At 36.3% G+C, this 18,313-nt stretch overlaps 2 protein-coding genes and 1 long non-coding RNA gene across 6 annotated transcripts; 1 reads left to right on the top strand and 2 right to left on the bottom strand.

Annotated features, from left to right (window-relative positions):
- Window positions 1–8,579: 8,579 nt before the first annotated feature.
- On the top strand, window positions 8,580–12,557 carry LOC145091330 (oxysterol-binding protein-related protein 2B-like). Of its 4 annotated transcripts, XM_079029027.1 has the most exons (10): window positions 8,580–8,736; window positions 8,815–9,293; window positions 9,912–10,271; window positions 10,388–10,478; window positions 10,564–11,201; window positions 11,284–11,424; window positions 11,498–11,719; window positions 11,834–11,947; window positions 12,053–12,234; window positions 12,325–12,557. In XM_079029027.1, exons 2-9 carry the CDS (start codon window positions 8,874–8,876, stop codon window positions 12,221–12,223), a joined length of 2,157 nt encoding a protein of 718 aa, XP_078885153.1. In that variant the 5' UTR covers window positions 8,580–8,736; window positions 8,815–8,873; the 3' UTR covers window positions 12,224–12,234; window positions 12,325–12,557. The 4 variants fall into 4 exon arrangements, with proteins under 4 accessions (XP_078885153.1, XP_078885155.1, XP_078885154.1 ...); XM_079029029.1 differs by lacking the exons at window positions 8,580–8,736; window positions 8,815–9,293 and adding an exon at window positions 9,617–9,793; XM_079029028.1 differs by lacking the exons at window positions 8,580–8,736; window positions 8,815–9,293 and adding an exon at window positions 9,617–9,826.
- LOC145091332 (uncharacterized) lies at window positions 8,594–9,753 on the bottom strand. Its single transcript, XR_013702118.1, has 2 exons — window positions 9,617–9,753; window positions 8,594–9,526 (listed from the first exon to the last, which is right to left on the bottom strand). It is a non-coding gene; the product is annotated as an uncharacterized LOC145091332 (long non-coding RNA).
- A 29-nt stretch (window positions 12,558–12,586) lies between the features above and the next one.
- Window positions 12,587–15,160, bottom strand: LOC145091331 (protein NRT1/ PTR FAMILY 6.3-like). Its single transcript, XM_079029031.1, has 4 exons — window positions 14,949–15,160; window positions 14,581–14,798; window positions 13,897–14,474; window positions 12,587–13,573 (listed from the first exon to the last, which is right to left on the bottom strand). The coding sequence occupies exons 1-4, from the start codon at window positions 15,061–15,063 to the stop codon at window positions 12,709–12,711; spliced, it is 1,776 nt and encodes a 591-aa protein (XP_078885157.1). The 5' UTR covers window positions 15,064–15,160; the 3' UTR covers window positions 12,587–12,708.
- Between the last annotated feature and the right edge of the window lie 3,153 nt (window positions 15,161–18,313).

The raw sequence follows: 18,313 nt of genomic DNA, 5'->3' as shown, positions 1-18,313 counted from the left end.
TGATGCCTAAAATGCTTTTATGTGCTAAATGTTATATGTTGCCATATATGACATTATTTGTTCGGATCTATGGTCTGTTGCCGACCGGATCTTGAAACCTTATGTGTGTAGGATTCTAAGCGTACGTCTACGATATTAGAACTAGCATGTAAACGTTTCGGAGTGATAAGGATGATTTGAATATCTATCGCGAATAAGGATCTAATTTCACCTTATTCGGTGTATAGATCAAAAATGACAAGAACCAGGAGTGGAGCTGGAAACGTGAACGAAAATAGGAATCAACCACCTGTGGTTGAGCGAGTGGTTGTTGTAGCAGCAGCGCCTGAACCAATGACAATGGCCGGAGTTCAAGTGATGATCCAGGCAATGTTGAATAATCAGATGGAAGAAACCAGATGTATGATCAGGCAGAATCGCGAGGAATTGTCAATTCAAGTTGAAGAGCCCGAAGTAAATGGAGTTCAGTCTGAAGGAGGAAACTATAGTGGGACCGTTGGTCAAGCCAACCCACCAATAGTTCGCCAAAACAACCAGGATAGAGGAAATGAGGGATGTGGATGCAAGTACAAGGATTTCATGGCATCCAAACCACCATGTCTTTCTGGGAGCCCGACACCGGTGCAAGTCATGGACTGGATCTCCGAGATGGAGACGATGTTTGAAAGTTGCGATTGTAGCAACAGACAGAAGACCGCTCTTGCACTCCCTCTGTTAAAATCTGGAGTATTGAGTTGGTGGAAGTTACTGGCTGGTTCGATGCCTAAGGGGGAAGCTAGCAAGATGTCTTGGGAAGAATTCGTGGTGCAACTGAAATTGCAATACTGCTCTGAGCAAGATCTTCTGGAAATCAACAATGAGTTCCAGAATCTGAAGAAAGGGAAATTGAGCGTTACTGAATACGCTACGAGCTTTACGGAGAAAATGAAGCTTATTCCACACCTAATTCCAACTGAACTTTCCAAGGTCAACAAGTTTGCCAATGGATTACCAGCGGACTTTGGTCCGATAGTCAAACAAGCAACCACTCTGAAAGCCGCCATCTGGGCAGCCAAGAATGTTGAGACCCAAATAAAAGAAAAGGGTCTGGAAAGAGCTGAAGTTGGAGAGAAAAGGAAGCGTGAAGGATCTTCAATAATCGACAAAGAAAGTAAATTCTCGAAATCTGGGGGAAGAGATGAAGCTAAGTGGTGTGAGAAGTGTAAGAAGAAACACTTCGGGAAATGTAGCGAGGAGATGACTTGTTACAAATGTGGGAAGACAGGGCACTACGCCAATAAGTGCGCACCCCTCAAGAAGGTGTGCTATAGGTGTAACGAAGAAGGTCATATTTCTAAAGACTGCCCACAGAAAAACACACCTCCACAGCCAAGGGCATTCAACATGTTCCTCAACGAAGCAGAAAAGGATGGGAGGATTAAAAGATGAAGACTTCATATTAATATATAAAGTCTGTATCAGGAAGCATAGCCTGTTAGAGGCATAGTATAGGGTGAACTTGAACTTTTGTGTAATAGTTTCAAGAATTAATATAAACCCTAGTTTTGCTATCTGATGTGTTGAATGATTATGTGATTTTCTTGTATGGTGACTTGGTCGACTGCGGGACAATACTTGGGACGAGTATGAGTAGGTGTGAAAGGTAGTAGATGCATATACTACCGGAAGCACAGGACTCGCACTTTGATCAGGGAAAGTCACAAGGTTACCAAGAAGCTAGTGATTGATTCCATTTTATTCTGGTATGTCATTACCATTGTTTCGGTGATGACTAGTAAGATGGTTCTTGTTCCGACCCTAGTGGTCATGTTTAAATTGAGTCCGACTACGAGGAGTTTGTTACGTGGTTCATGGAACCAAGTTAGATGTAACATCTGAATTAAGTCAGAAGGTTGAAGTTAATGCGATTGATAGTGTCGCGCTCATTGTTAAAAGAAGTTTGCAGGTAGAAATGCTACATGCTGAAATGTGATTAAATCACATTAGAATATGAAGGAAGGTATATTCCATTCTGGAATTTAACTTTATTAAAGACCGAGTCTAAGCGTCGCATCGTGCGATGAGAGCTCAATAGAGCACGACCCATCGGTTTGTTACAATAGATAAAGGAAAGTATTTATCCTGAGAAGAAGAAGGAGTCCACAATGAGGACTTATTTGGTAACTTGAAGGTTACGATTGAAAGTACAACATAGTACGATAAGCAGATGCAAGATTGGGAATCGTCTGCGGTCAAAAAAGCCATAGAGTTAAATACTCTTTCGAGGAAACATAGAATTTACGGTTATTACCTAGGATGAAGAGATAACGTATGGAATCATTATGCAAGTCCTATTTCGTTGATGATTCCGGGACGTAATCATCCTAAGGGGGAGATAATTGTAACGCCTGTACATCAGGGCTAGTCAATTTAGAGACAGTAAGCGTCAAAAATGACTTTCTGATGGAAGATTATCTAGAAGGATTAATCTTAACCAAGTTGTAGTATATTTCACGAGGTTTCCGTGCATATAAAGAACGCCAAAATCCGAGTTATAACGAAGAAGTTATGACCTGTCGAAGTTTCGCGACAGAACCGACACGACACAGCGCGACGTAAAAAGTGAATTTACGTTGGAGCGATATTTAGCCTTAGCGATCTAAACGAGAATCGAAGATCTTGTTGTTGGTAGCGAAACGACGAAAAGTTAGGCGAGAACGGACGTCAAACGAAGAAGTTATGAATTTATAACGAAGTTTTTTTGTCGCGGCCTATTAAAAATAAATAATAAAAATAAATCGAAATTAGCCGACGGAGTCCAAACGAAAGTTGTAGAGCGTAGTCTCACCTTCGCGTGGATATAAAGAACGTCGAAAACGGAGTTCGTATGAAGAATATTTGAATTTCCGAAGTTTATTAAATAAATTTTATTTATTTTTAATCTTTTAATCCGGCATTATCCGAAGGAGTCACCGGTCTGATCCGAGGTACGCGCGGCGTACTCGTGTACGCCCTGCGTACTCCGAAGGTGTCGACATCGCAGCAAGTGGCTTCGGATACGTAAGCAGTGACGTTTCTCGGACCAGTACGCCCCGCGTACGTGCGAGGCTCAGCCCCTATAAAAGGCTTGCGAGGGCAGCCGAGAGTTTTGTTCATTTCTTCTCTTCTCTCTCCCGTTTTGCATCGTTTTGCGTGCCAGAAGTACCCCGAAGCCCCGGTATTATTCTCGAGCCCCGAGACAAGTCCCGAGATCCCGAAGATCCCGAGAAGTGCGGTTCCCGAGTCGAAGCTCTGCCCGCGAGAAGTGCGATTTTTGTAGAGATCTTCCAGATCTGCTGAGGATTTCTACTTCTGCAAGTCGTAGTGTTGTCCGATCATCTTCTGATCAAGTGAGTGTATACTACCTTTCATAAACACGATAATAATACAAGTATGGTTTGAGTGTATTAAGTATATTGTTGTTTATATGTGTGGGTGTGTAGTTACTTTCTTCTAACACATAAATATGAAGTATTTGCTATGAAATACGTGCTATGTGTTTATATGTTATTTGTCTATTTGAGATGGGCATGGAAATTGGAGTTTTATATAGGTGTTAAATGATTTAACCTGTGAAAGTATTTATATCTACAAAATTGTTGGGTAGAACATAGGTAGATGGAAATTGTTGGTGACTATGGAGTTAGCACCTATTATATAAACCTTGGCGACGATGTGACTTCGTGCCTATTTGATGAACCTTGGCGACTATGGAGTTAGCGCACGTTGAGTAAACTTTGGCGACTATGGAGTTAGCGCTTGTTGAGTAAACCTTGACGACTATGGAGTTAGCGCTTGTTAAGTGAACCTTGGTGACTATGGAGTTAGCACCAGATAACTATGGATTTAGTACTTGATAAGTAAGCTTTGGCAGTAATGGAATTCATGCCAAATTTCTTACGAATGAATGAATGAAGGATAGTTGGTTCTTAGGGTAAAACCTTAAGAAGATAATGGGGATGGGTAATTGGGTTGATTGTTTGCTGATTAAATATAATGATTATATTATTGTGGGTTGAAAATCCTATATGCTCACCAAGCTCCCAAGCCTGACCCACTCAGTTTTCTTTTCATTACAGGTAACGGCACAAGGGTATAAGTTGGTGGACTTGACGAGAGATTTTGGGATTGTAGATCAGTAGTTATAAATAACTATTGTAAGATCTATTTTATATTGTTTATGCTTTTGGTCTGTAACGAACATGACATCTCGAGGTTTTATTATTTAATGAAAATACATTCTTTTCGAGAAATGTTTTGATAAATGGTTATCATATTTTATTTTGGGAACAAATTCCGCAACCGTTTTCTTTAAACGATCACTTTGATTTATAAAACAAAGCATAAACAAATCGGTCTTTTCTGACCGTGAAATTGGGGATGTCACACCATAGTTGTCATACTTTGACATCTACAAAACGGGAGAAATTCAAGTTAGTTGATCGATTGAGTCCTTAATAAAACACCCAAATGAGATATTAAGGATAGGACCCAACACAATACTCTACAACTTGGGAGAGGGATGCCGTAACCCAAATTGTAGAACATTTGAAGGTAAGTGAATGACGATTCACTAATTTTCCACCATGAAAATTGAAAAAAGAGATTAAATTTTAAATGTAATGAAAAATCCTAGATCCTTTGAGATTCATTGAACTTTTCAATGGCATGTTTGAATCTCGATATGCCCCTCGATTTGTGACTGGGATGCCGAGGATCACAAAACAGGGTGTGAATAACCATGCAAACTTACATGGTGCTCCCAATGTTACAGTCACCTATTCGATGTGCCGGTTAACCCCACATGCTCCACCGAACTATGACAAACATTGAGTCACCCTTTGCTACCTTTGCTTAGAACCATTTAGTGTGCCGGTTAACCACACACGCTCCACTAACGTCTTAGCAAGGGTACAAAGTGTAATTTCATGGAATTGCATCAATTTACTTTTGCCTAAAGTAACTAAGATTGGGAATTTTGTAAAACATTTAGTTACTTTAACATTATACGTTTAACGAGGAGAGGGTTTGCCCTATCCTACCCATTCGGCTAACGACCCTCCACCAATCAAGGAAGTGGTGGGTGACAGTGAACACCCATTAAACAACCATTTTATAGGTCATAACCTTATAACCCACTTATAGATCGGCTTCGTGAATGAGGCCTACTAACGGTAAGATTAGCAATTTAAGTTATACATATATAATATTAGACTTTTAATTTTATATATAGTATAAGGGTGTGTTTTATACTTTTAAAATACTAAGTGGTTTAATTTAATAAATTATACCTTTTAATTTAATTAAATATAAACAATATCATTATGAATTTATTAACTCTCTTTTAATTATACATTTAATTAACTTAATAAAATCATAAGGTGTAATTTTGAACTTTTCAAAATACTAAGAGTTTTAGAATTTAATATTTCAAAATTAAAACCTTTTAATTAAATTTTAAATTCCAAAACTTGAGGGCAAATTTTGAAACTTTTCAAAATATCTTTTAGATCAAATTTGAAAAATAATTAAATATCATATAATTAATAATTATCACATAATATGACCTAATCTATTTCTCTTCCAAGTTAATTCAAATCAATTTACAAATAATCAATATTTATCTTATAAAACAAGTAATTACCTTAAATTGACAATTATCCATTAATTTGATTTGGATATCAATTACCATAATATAAAAATCTGATTTTAATTTGGAAAAACAATTTAAGGTAATTATCCAAAGCAAATTAAGGAAAAAATCTCGAAATTGAGCTGTCGGACTGAATTCACGAGGTGAACACACCGTGTTCACGACATGAGCCTGGTTTAATTCGAAAATCTGTTGTCAGACTGAACTCATGAGGTGAACACACTGTGTTCACGACGTGAATCAGGTCAGATTCGAAATTCGCAATTTTTCAGCTTTGAAAACTTAATTTTGCATCAAATACAATAGAAGAACAACCAGGCTCTGATACCACTGATGAGATTTGAGCATTACATCAATCCTATGGTGCACATGAAAAACCCTAAACTTTGGATATAGGTTTATCTAATTGTCCATGCAAATTATCCAAAGCTCATAAACCCTATATCTAGCATACTAGAATCGAAATCATATATGAAAATAGGGTTTAGATCTTACCTTGATTGTTATGTAGGAATAACAATCTCAATTCCTCCTTGTAATTGGCTTCTGAAAGCTTAGTGTTACAAATGTCACACCTCTAATGGCTCACAAACACCATGAGCAAGAGGATGAAGAAGGAGAAGAAGAGAGACACCCAAAAACGTCTAGAAACCCTAATGAAACTCTTAGCCACGTTTTTGGTGCCCTAAGGGTCCTTAAATAGTAAGGCTATTAGGGTTATCTAATTAGGAAACCCTAATTTGACTGCTTAGGCCCTAAGCAACCCATGGACTCCCTCCTTAGAGGCCTTGGACGATTTCTAATGGGTTTCCCCATAGAATTCGTCCACTCCTCTAATATGGAGTCCATTAGCCTAATATTCAACTATCACACAATTGATAGCTCTAGTCCCTTAAGTTTAATTAATCTATTTTAGCCACAAAATTAATTCTTAATTAATTATTGACTAATATTAATTAAACAATATGATTTCTCCTTTAATATATTATTCTCATAATATATTAATAAATCATAATTAATCCTTTTTCTCCATAATTCATCCTATCAAGTTGCTTTGGTGAAGGCAACCCAAAAGGACCATGCACCATCATGTCAAGTGCATACCAAAATAGTTATGGACTTAGATACTAATCCAACAATAACAAGTACAATCCTTGCTTGATCTTGACTTCTGAAAGCCTAGTGCCCCAAGTGTTGCACCTCTAATGGAGTCACAAACACCCAATGCAAAGGAAGACTTGGAGAGGTAAGGAAAATCAGCCAGGGTTCTTCTTAGAATGCTTAGAGATGAAAATCCTAACTAGAGGGTCTTTAAATAGCTGTGGCTGCTAGGGTTTTTAGGTGTAAACCCTAATACCTTACTTAGGCACCAAGCAAACCATGGACTCCCTCCTTAGAGCCCTTTGGACGAAATCTATCGGGCTTCCCCTTTAGGATTTTGTCCACTCCACTCTATGGAGTCCATCAGTCCAATTATGCAATTATCAATGATTTGCACAATAGTCCCTCAATTATTAATCGGTTCCTTTTAATCCCAAAATTAATACTAGATTAATTTCTGATTAATTACCAATTAACAATATGATTTCCAAATAATATATTAATCTTATAATATATAAAATCATTCTGAGTACCCATTTATTATTCATATAATAAATCCTACTCTCTCCCCATTAGTCATCGTATCAAGTTGCATGAGTGAAGGCAACCCAAAAGGACCATGATCATAATCAAATCAAGTACATACCAAATATAGTTATGAGCTTAGACACCTAATCCAACAAAAACAAACAACACCTAAGGAAATTTTAGATGTATTTCTTTGTCTATTGCAAAAGTTAAAGTCAATTCCTAGTTTTATCTTAGGCCATATAGTATACACAAGCCAAAAAGCATGGCCGTCTCAACCTTCACTCCACTATCTTCATTTTCAACCATAGACACACCAAGAAGCACATCATGAAGAGCCACACACACACACATACACATACAAACACGCATACACACACACACACACACACATATATATATATATATATATATATATATATATATATATATATATATATATATATATATAGAGAGAGAGAGAGAGAGAGAGAGAGAGACGTAAAGAGTGGTGACTCAGGCCACACCCACCACAAAGCGTCCGCTATGCCATAAGGGGTGATGTGCATGCCTTGTTAAGGGTGACACAACACCACCACTCATACCATAAGTCTCAGGATTGACAAAGATTTTGAAATCTATTTTAAAGTACAATTAATGAAATTTACGAAAAAAAAATTCCTTAACAACAGTCTATGGAGCTACTATTTCTTAGAGTTTCTTATTTACAATATGTCTTATGTAATTTTTTAGAACAATTTATACATACATCTACTACTCAACTCTTAAATCCATATATTTTATCTACAACAAAAGTTAAGTCATTAACATTTGGCCTGATAGATATATATTCGTCAACTCTTAATATTCTTAATATTGTTATGCTAAAAACATTTTGGCATAGACACTATGTAATTGATGATAATTTTGAACGAAGTTTCAAATTGGTAAACCTTTTGTTATATTTGTTTTTATGGTTGTTTTTGTGATTTTCTCTTAATTAAAATAGTTAGTTCTTGATGATTTGTTTTAATCCATTTTGTAAAATGTAAATAAAACCATGTTTTTTTGTTATATTTGATTCGTATAATATAAGATATACAAAATACGGTTGTAAGATTACCCAAAATAGACATTCATGTATGTGTCTGTTTTGTTAAGAGGCTGAAACATGATGGAGTCTTTTCTCTCTTTCAACCTCTACCAAAATTTTGCCAATGGAGTCCCATGGTGTCATTAAATTTACGGTTTTGCCACTCCACCTCTGTATAAGTATTCATTCAAATTGCAAAACACACAGTCACACATACACTCTATCATTATAATATTTAATCAAATAAAAATATCGATACTGAAAAAGGCTTCTTTTTTCTACTGAACTTTCTTCCGACTTCGTCTCCTACAATCTCTCCGTCTCTCAATTTCTACGCTTTCAACCGCAATATTGCATCATCTATGTACGTATATCTATCAATTCTTTCGTAAATTTCGCCAATTGGTGTACTATGGTTACCAATTTGCGACTGTTTATGCAGATGGTGGTTTGATCAGGGTTTTTTTTTATTGAGTTGAGGAATTGAATTTGATTGACGAAATGAGAGTAAAGGAGATGCATCCGTTGTGTTGTATATCGCTAGAGAGTCCATCGATCGGGGACCAGTCGCCGGAACCGAGGATGAAGTTGTCAAGGTCGTGTTCGGTGGCGGACATGAGATCCGACGGCAATGCCGTCGGATTGAGGAGGTCTGGATCTGAATCCTGTTCTGGCAGCACAAGCTTCGCCGGAGTCTTATACAAATGGACAAATTACGGCAAAGGATGGAGATCGAGATGGTTTTTGTTACGCAACGGCGTAATTTCCTACTCGAAGATCCTCCAACCAGAAACCCTCGCTGCCGGAGAAGACGTTAGGTTCATCGGCGACGTGTCCTCCGGAAGACTTAAGCGTCTCGATAGAAGCGGTAGTAGCAGGCATCACAAACATCAGAAAGCTGTTGGAATCGTTCACCTCAAGGTAATCAAACGACTTGGAACCATATAACTAGTAAATTAAACCAAAAGCAAAAGGTTGTAGCAAGAGAAAAGAGCACACAACACAACACAACACAGAGACGGTATGTTCCAATCGCTTTTTCACGGAAAAGTTTCCTTTAACGGCAAAAAGTTGACTCCGGTTGTACATCTTTTCCGTGCCGCCATGAATTGCCTTGATATCCGAGCTCAGCCCCATTGACCATTCTCTGTATGCTGATAAAATACACGTATAATAACATCAGCATTTATTGAATTTTGTATATGATTGATATATCAGTTCAGTAAATACTTGGAAATTATTACTCGATTGTTTTATATATGTGGGTCACATCAACAGGGCCACATAGCAATTTGCAGCCTGGCTTTATTTTGTGGTCACGACGACTGCTTCACCCAGTTTTTTTTTTCTTCGTCGCTTTAAACTTGGATAAGAGTTTTCCTTGTCTTACAAGTCCCACTTCCTTTAGATCTTGTCTTTTGGTCAGTTTTTTGCGTCTCCTTCTTTTACTTGGGGTGATTCATTCATATGCTTACATGGAAATATATATGCAAGTGGATACAGCAATCACAATGCGATTAATACTTTTTTTATTTGCAGGTTTCATCATTTCGAGAGAGCAGATCAGATGATAGGCGATTTTATATATTCACAGCTACAAAGACACTTCATCTCCGAACAAATTCAAAGAAGGACAGAGTTGCCTGGATTGAATCTTTAGCCTCAACCAGAAATCTATTCACCCTACGAAGATTAAATTCTAAACCCTCTATCCTCCCACCTGACCTATCATTGTCAACTGAAAGATTAAAGAAACGCTTGCTTGAAGAAGGAATCAGTGAGGTGCTCATCAAAGACTGTGAACAGATCATGCTCTTGGAATTTTCTGAAATTAAAGGACAAGTTCAACTTCTTTGTGAAGAGCGTTCAAATCTGCTCGACACCTTAAGACAGTTGGAGGTATATTTTAACTCTTCTCGTTTAGTAATATAATTAAATTCATGATCACCTGTGGTTGTTATGTGTATGGTTTACCTAATTGTATAATCAGAAGCATTCATCTTTGCATGAATCAGGCTTCTAATATTGAAGGTGAAACATCTGGAGTTCCTGAAGGTGACTACCAATTGACACAACAGGAATTTACAGATCGTGGAAAATACAGTGGTATGCTATTTCTTACTATTACAGTATTTCATGTGAGTATATTGTATAAATATAAATAAATTTAATTGTGGAACCTGATATTCAGAATGGAGTACAACAGAATCATCACAAGAACTAGAGGATCAGGGTTCAGAAGATGAGGAGACTTGTTTCTTTGACACAAAAGATTGTTTTTGTTTTCCTACAGCTACTGATGTAATGGGCGAGAGGAGAAAGAAGCTTCCGGATCCTTGTGAGAAAGAAAAGGGTGTGAGTCTGTGGTCCTTGATTAAAGACAACGTTGGAAAGGATCTGACACGTGTCTGTCTCCCTGTTTATTTCAATGAGCCAATTTCATCTCTACAAAAATGTTTTGAGGATCTGGAGTACTCTTACCTTCTAGATCGTGCTTATGAACATGGAAACAGTCTTGAAAGAGTTTTAAATGTTGCTGCTTTTGCTGTTTCTGGATACGCTTCTTCAGAAGGACGACATTGTAAACCTTTCAATCCTTTGTTAGGGGAAACTTATGAGGCTGATTACCCTGAGAAAGGAGTCCGATTCTTTTCTGAAAAAGTGAGTCATCATCCTACTCTCATAGCTTGTCATTCTCAAGGTAGAGGCTGGAAATTTTGGGGGGACAGCAACATCAGAACTAAATTTTGGGGGAGATCAATTCAACTTGACCCTGTTGGCGTTCTTACCTTAGAATTTGATGATGGTGAGGTTTTCCAATGGAGCAAGGTATGAAAAATACAAAAGGGTAAAATGGTCATTTAGTCATGTTTCCCCATATTTATGTGTATTTTGTTTTTGGTCTCATCAGGTTACAACCAGTATTTATAATCTTATTTTGGGTAAAGTATACTGTGATCATCATGGATTGATGCATATACGTGGTAATAGAGAATATTCATGCAAGCTCAAGTTCAAAGAACAGTCAATTCTTGAAAGAAATCCACGCCAGGTAAATGCTTAAAAAAATGTTCAACATTAATATAAATTATAGAGTTTTGATCCCTAATTATTTTGTTGAACAGGTACATGGGTTTGTTGAAGATGTTAATGGAAAAAAACAGGCAACATTATTTGGGAAATGGGACGACAGCATGTACTACATAAATGGAATTATAAATGTGAAACCAAAGGATATGAGTGATGCACATCTATTGTGGCAAAGGACACTGCCTCCTGTTAATCTCACTCGATACAATCTAACATCTTTTGCCATCACATTGAACGAGTTAACCCCAGGACTACAGGTACAAATCACAAACTCATTCTTTCAAATTCATACTCTTGATGATATCAATTTTATTTAAGATTTGTTTTTCATCTGTTTTTGGTGTTTATTTTTTTTTATTTTAAATAAAAAGGAGAAACTTCCACCTACGGATTCACGACTCAGGCCAGACCAAAGACACCTTGAGAACGGTGAATATGACATGGCAAATTCAGAAAAGCTCCGTCTTGAGACCAGACAAAGAATGGTATGCTTTCTTAACCTTAACCTTTTGTTTCCGGTTTTTGACATTAACCTTTGAACTTATGAGGAACACATTGTGAATATTGATTGATTTATTATTATTTTGTAGTCACGAAAACTACAAGAAAATGGATGGAAACCGCGATGGTTTAAAAAAGAGGGTGAAGACGGGACGTATCGGTATATAGGTGGATATTGGGAAGAACGAGAGGATGGTAAGTGGGAGGGTTGCCCGAATATATTTGGTGAATTTAGTAATGATTCCATCAACACATCCTGATTTATCCCAAGGTAAATTACTTTTATCTCTTTTTCTTTTCTATGGTAAATAAAAGAAAAAGTAAACTTAAAGAGAGTTTTTATCATGTTATAAAAATGCAGGGAGAAAGGGAGGAGGTACAAAAATCCATATGTATGTATGTATGTATAAAACCCAATTCTTCAAGATTCTTAGTGCTTGCTGAAAGAAAAAAGATATAGATAACAACAATCTTCGGGTGGGTGTCGTAACGTTGGCACTTGGCGCACTAAAACTAGCTTAGCTAGCTACTTAATTTAGATGTGTATCTTTCGGGTTATATATATATATTTATTGGATAGACATTATTCGTTCATTGCCTACAACATATATATATGTCAAAAATTTAAGTAAGTAACTAAGTGTTCGTATCACTTTCGTCATTATCTTGATCATCAAACATTTTACAAATTAAAACTTTAGATAAACAAATTAGTCCACATAAATATGCATCATCATCATCATCTTCAAGCACCAAACTTGTCTTCCTCCAACTCAATGGCAATGCCATCCCCAGCAAGCCTATGTTCCCTATACACATACCATTTGGCCCCTATCAAATACAACCCCATGTTCAAAACACTTAGAATTGCCAACAACCAGTAGAAGTTATAAAGCTTTCCTTTGTTCAAGTTATCCGCTAGCCATGGCTCTCTCTCCCCTGTCACCTTATGCACTATACTCACCAACAACGAACTTAAAAAAAACCCTAACGACAACGTACTCAAAAACAACCCTGTACTCATCGTCTTCATCCCTTTCGGGCACTCTCTCAAGAAGAAATCAAGCTGCCCGATGTAAGTAAACGCCTCCCCTGACCCCACCAAGAAAAACTGAGGAACCAACCAAAACACACTGAGTGGGACCACCTTTGACGGGTCGTTGACCAGCCCATGGGTCTGAGCCATGCGAAGTCGTTTGATCTCGGTCAACGCGGCTGCAACCATGGCTAACGCAGACATGACTAGGCCAACCCCGATCCGTTGAAGTGGGGTTAGCCCTTGTGGGTGTTTGAGGACCCGTCTGGCGACTGGGACGATGATGCGGTCGTACACCGGAACGGTCAACAGAATGCTCCCCACGAAGAAGACGGTCAAGGACGCCGGAGGGATGAGGAAGGATTTTCCGATGTGGCGGTCCATGGTGGTGGCTTGTGACACTGAGAAAGTTGTCATTTGGGCGTATATTGTCCAGAACATGATTGTCGTCGCCCAAATCGGGAGCATCGTGATCACCATTTTCACTTCTTCTACGTCGGTTGAAGTCGAAAGGTACCATTTGTTCACCTCCTTCACTGTCTCACTGTTCTTGATTGCCGCCTTGTCTAGAAAACTGTAAAAAATATATATATAATCATTATAAAGATATACTATATATTTTAATCGTGAGAGAGAGAATTAATCTTGGTAGATATATAACCACGTCATAAAAAAATATTGTTGACAGACTGGGTTCATCTTCAGGTGCTCGTGAACTTTTTTCGAATCACACATGCATCTCATTTGGATACATTAAAATATTATTATTATTTAGTGCATTATTTTGTATAGTGATAGTGTATATGTTTGATTAAATTCAAAACCGACAGACATGGGGTGTAAGAATTAAGAAATAGATATCATATTTAATTGATTTATTTAAGATAAATGACTGACCGGAACTGTTTGCTGTGAGGCAACTTCTGTTTAAGGATTTTTCCGTCAACTCCAACTCCTTGGGGAACATCATCGACATTGAACAGCAAGGAAGGATCCGACGGAAGCTCCAAATGCCTCTTCCTCCATGCTCCGATGAAAACCGATGCTATTTGGGTTAACGGACTACCCGCGAGCTTCTTAAACCGGTACCTTCTTGTACCCGACAAGAAGATCATCAACCCTAACCCGATTGAACACGCCACGATCCCATACCCCCACCGCCGCCCTAGGTTGTCCTGGATGTAAACCAGAACCGTAACTGCCGCCAATGACCCAATACTTATGAAGAAGAAGAACCAGTTGAAAAAGGTTGTCATTTGGGCCTTTTCCTCTTTGTCCGTTTCGTCGAACTGGTCCGACCCGAAACCCGATACACTGGATTTTAACCCTCCGGTTCCCAGAGCAGTTAAGTAAAGGGCCAGGTACAGAACGGCTAACTGGAGATCGGTCGCCGGAATGCAGGAACCACCGGTTTTGGAACATTTTGGTGGTTGTAGGCTTGGAATGGCGGTTGAGATCGTTAATATCGTCACACCCTAAATATAAATATGCATGAAACGTAAAAATTAATATATTATCTAATCAGAACTTCAGAGCTGAATGTTTTGGGAATGGAAGAGTAAAAATAAGTTAAGTACTGACCGTTGCTTGCACCGCCGTGAATATTGCAATTGTAAGATAGCGGCCGAGAAAGGTGTCGGCGACGAAACCGCCGAGGAGACATAACATGAAAGAGGTACCCATGAAGTTAGTAACGTCGTTAGCGGCGTTAGCCTGTCCTAAATGCATAGTACCAGTCAAATACGTCACTAAGTTAACGGCGATACCCAACGTCGTTAGCCTCTCACACGCCTCCACCCCTGAATAATTAATTAAAAATAAAAACATCAGATCACGATATAATTAATATATATATACGTATAACGACAAAAACAAAAATAAAACATCTCCGGTGACTGTTTCAGTCACTTAAGTGATTGAAAACTGAGCCGCCGTGGGTGGAGGTGGACCTAGAATCATGGCGGCACTAGTCCAGCCGCCGGTGGTGGAACGGGGTGCCGGCCTGCCTTTGTAGTCCCAAGCGTCCGGTAGAGTTTTGGCCATCTGTGATTCCGGCAGCGACATGTTATGGTTTTGTTTAATATTTTGGTAGTGAATGAAGAGCAAGGTGTATCCGTGTATGTGTATATATATATATATGCAGTATGTTTGGAGATGCTAAAAACACTATAAATTTGAGTTGTGGCAAGACCGACCTTGTCTTTTTATAGCCGTGACAATGTCACACATCAAGTCGTTTTTATTTATTTATTATTATTTTCTTGTTTTAAACCCCGTAAACTTGAATAATATTAACCTTTTTTAGTTTTTAATCATATTAAAACTTTTAGTTTTTATGTGAAAGTTACCAGATAAATAAAAAAAATCCGGCTTTATTAGTTACTTTGCGCATTTTTTTGTCAAAATTGGTACACGTACATGTTTTTTTTTTTTATAAGTTTTTCTTTTTTATAAAAAGAAACTTTTCTATTGAGTGTTCATGTGATGGTCGTACTTAACATGGAAAGTGATTGTGGGGGTAAATCATAATTGACTTTATTTGGCTTAAAGACCGTTTAGAGTTTGACACGTCAAAAAGTTATGAATATTTGTGACAAGAAGCTAAAAGTGCAACTAGCCTCATTACCCTTGGTTTTACTTCATTTAATATAACAACTCATTATACGTAGTTTTACACGATATAATCATTTCCATTACTCCATTATTAACTAATTTTTTCAACTTGTAAACCTCTCTATTACGGCAACTTTATATATTCATATATTTGAATATTATTAGACAAAGATTCATAAGGACCAATAATTATTTTTTCATAAATTTAAATAATACTTGAAAGGAAAAGAAGTAAATAAAACTATAAAAGGGATGATTGAATGGGCCAAATGTTAACTGTTAAACCCATACAGATTAAAGATACAGGTGCTGCAGTGCTTGCTTTTAATTAATTGAAGGCCAACCAGCTACACATGACAATGTCCTTCCTTAACTTAACCACGGGATAATCAAGGCTGCTTGTACTCTTGTGGCCACCATCCTTAGCTTTTCCTCAACTTTACCTTTATTACATGCAAATATAATCTTTTTTTTTTCTTTTTTCTTTTTAAAATATAATAATAAAGTAACTATTGAATTTAATTAATTACTTTTGATGATAATTTGATATGGATGTATATTGGCTTAGAATGTTGATGAGCATGCTATGTTTAAGTGTGATATGTTGATGTTTCGTATGTGGAGATTAATCGGTAAGATTTTTGTTAGTCAAAAATGTATATCGCAAAAGGAATTTGGTTAAGATGATTGCTAATTACGTACCTAAACCAATCATCAGATATGTTGATGTTCCTAGGCCCCATTGTTGGAAATGAATTTTGACAAGTGTAGACGCGTACAAAAAAACGTTTTTTGAGTTGTAGTCATCTAATTAGATTTTATTTTCTTGATTCATAAAACATGTTATCTTTAAATTGTCATATCGTTAGCTGATTGAATGTACAAGGGAACGTGATATGTTACTTAAGATATTTTCGCAATTCTATTTTAAGGATGATTATCTCTTGTGTATCCTTGATTGTAGTTGTTTGATTAGCAATCACTACCATAGTTTCTGTAGTTAACTTTCTTCTCTTTTATATATATATATATATATATATATATATATATATATATATATATATATATATATATATATATATATATATATATATATATATACTAGTCGTTTACCCATGCAATGCGGCGGCGATGAATAGTTTTTTTCGACAATTAGTTTCATTCGTAAACATGTTATAACAACAAATCATATTTTAATATGGTTAAAATGATAATTTGATATTTTCTTTTTGGTGGGTAGATAAAAGTTGTGTTTTATATAAAAATTGGTTTTGACTTCGATAACATGTCATATTTAAAAAAAAAAAAAATACCGTTCGGCGAATAGTTTTAGTTTTATAGTGGTGATTTGTATATTAGCACGCTTCAACAAATAGTTTTATAGTGGTGATTCGTTTCTTTATTGCGGACGGTGAATACTAATTTTGGTGAAGTTTTACGACGAATTAATTTTCTTTTGGATACATGTAATATTCTAAATAACATAAATTACGAATATTTAAATATCAATTAGAATGTTATAAGTATTGTCTGATTTAGATTAAAAATAATTATACCTTTCTATTTTGATTTAAAAATATAAGCAAATTGATATTTGTGGTCAAAAATATAAATAACTTGTTTTAGTTAAAAATAAAATTATCTTAAATGAAATCATAGTTTCCCAACAAATTAATTAACAAAATACTTAACCTGAAAACAAAATCGAAAACCAAAATATAACCGAAAAACGTGAACCCACCAAACCAATTAAGCGAGCGTCGAACCACTTAAGTGTGTGATCTAGGCGCTTTCTCATTTAAACAAAATAATGTCTATTTGTATCTTTGTATCTTTGCAACTCACTGACAATAAACATATTTAAGCAAAATTTTATCTATATGTTTCTAATGAATTATTAGTTGATATAGCTTATTAATAATAGTATAAATGAAAATCAATTAAATAAAAAAGGTAATTTAAAACTCTGGTATAAATGGAAGGGGACTAATGTCAATGTCAAATAGATATAAAAATTACTAAAACAAAATAATTTAAGTTTTTCTTTGCCTACTTTGCCAATTGAAAAAATCATTTACACATTAACTTTATATGTTAATTACTTAGAAGAAAGTTAATGGCATGGATTATTAGCGATATGTTGTTTAGTCAAAACACCATTTTTATTATTTAAACTAAAGATTTCTCTTTGACATTCATAGTCAAACAATGCCATAACAGAAAGATTTAGAAGTTGATTGTTATAATAAATAAATATAAAGTTTTAAAAATCAATGTTACAACATGAATACAAAGTTAGTAACTATAAAAGGTTGATACACAGTTAGACGTGCTCAATATTCTCAAGTTCCTTTTCATAATCTACCCATATATAACTTCCCAAATTGAACCCGTGGAAAGAAATATATTTCACCAAGTTAAACTTGAAAATTAGTTTTATGTGTGGACTCACAATGCTTCTATACAGGTACTGCCAATAAAAAAATAGTATATTATACTTGAAGCAGATGTTTCTGGAGACGACAGTGAAGTTGGTTTAGCCTCCTCGATGATAGGGGTAATTTCAACATTTAAATTTTGCTTCTCCTCATCCTTATCAGAAAAAGTAGGAATTTGAGAAACGGCCTCTTTATATGTCTTCTTGGAAATGATGACAACTTTTATATCTGGTTCAACTTCTTGGAACCAGCTTACAAACAAG

Source organism: Lactuca serriola, chromosome 3 (assembly GCF_051521515.1).
Source record: "Lactuca serriola cultivar US96UC23 chromosome 3, Lser_US96UC23_V15, whole genome shotgun sequence".
NCBI lineage: Eukaryota > Viridiplantae > Streptophyta > Magnoliopsida > Asterales > Asteraceae > Lactuca > Lactuca serriola.
Note: the sequence above shows the minus strand (reverse complement) of the source record. Positions and strands in the feature narration are given on the sequence as shown.

What these genes read in the sequence shown, in the direction of transcription:
- LOC145091331 (XM_079029031.1), bottom strand. Translation starts at nt 15,063, where the DNA reads ATGTCGCTGCCGGAATCACAGATGGCCAAAACTCTACCGGACGCTTGG. An exon ending in TAGTGCCGCCATGATTCTAG is followed by an intron (nt 14,799 to 14,948) that starts GTCCACCTCCAC and finishes TTAATTATTCAG; the next exon opens with GGGTGGAGGCGTGTGAGAGG. An exon ending in TCACGGCGGTGCAAGCAACG is followed by an intron (nt 14,475 to 14,580) that starts GTCAGTACTTAA and finishes ATTTATATTTAG; the next exon opens with GGTGTGACGATATTAACGAT.
- LOC145091330 (XM_079029027.1), top strand. Translation starts at nt 8,874, where the DNA reads ATGAGAGTAAAGGAGATGCATCCGTTGTGTTGTATATCGCTAGAGAGT. An exon ending in TTGGAATCGTTCACCTCAAG is followed by an intron (nt 9,294 to 9,911) that starts GTAATCAAACGA and finishes TTTTATTTGCAG; the next exon opens with GTTTCATCATTTCGAGAGAG. An exon ending in AGATCGTGGAAAATACAGTG is followed by an intron (nt 10,479 to 10,563) that starts GTATGCTATTTC and finishes CCTGATATTCAG; the next exon opens with AATGGAGTACAACAGAATCA.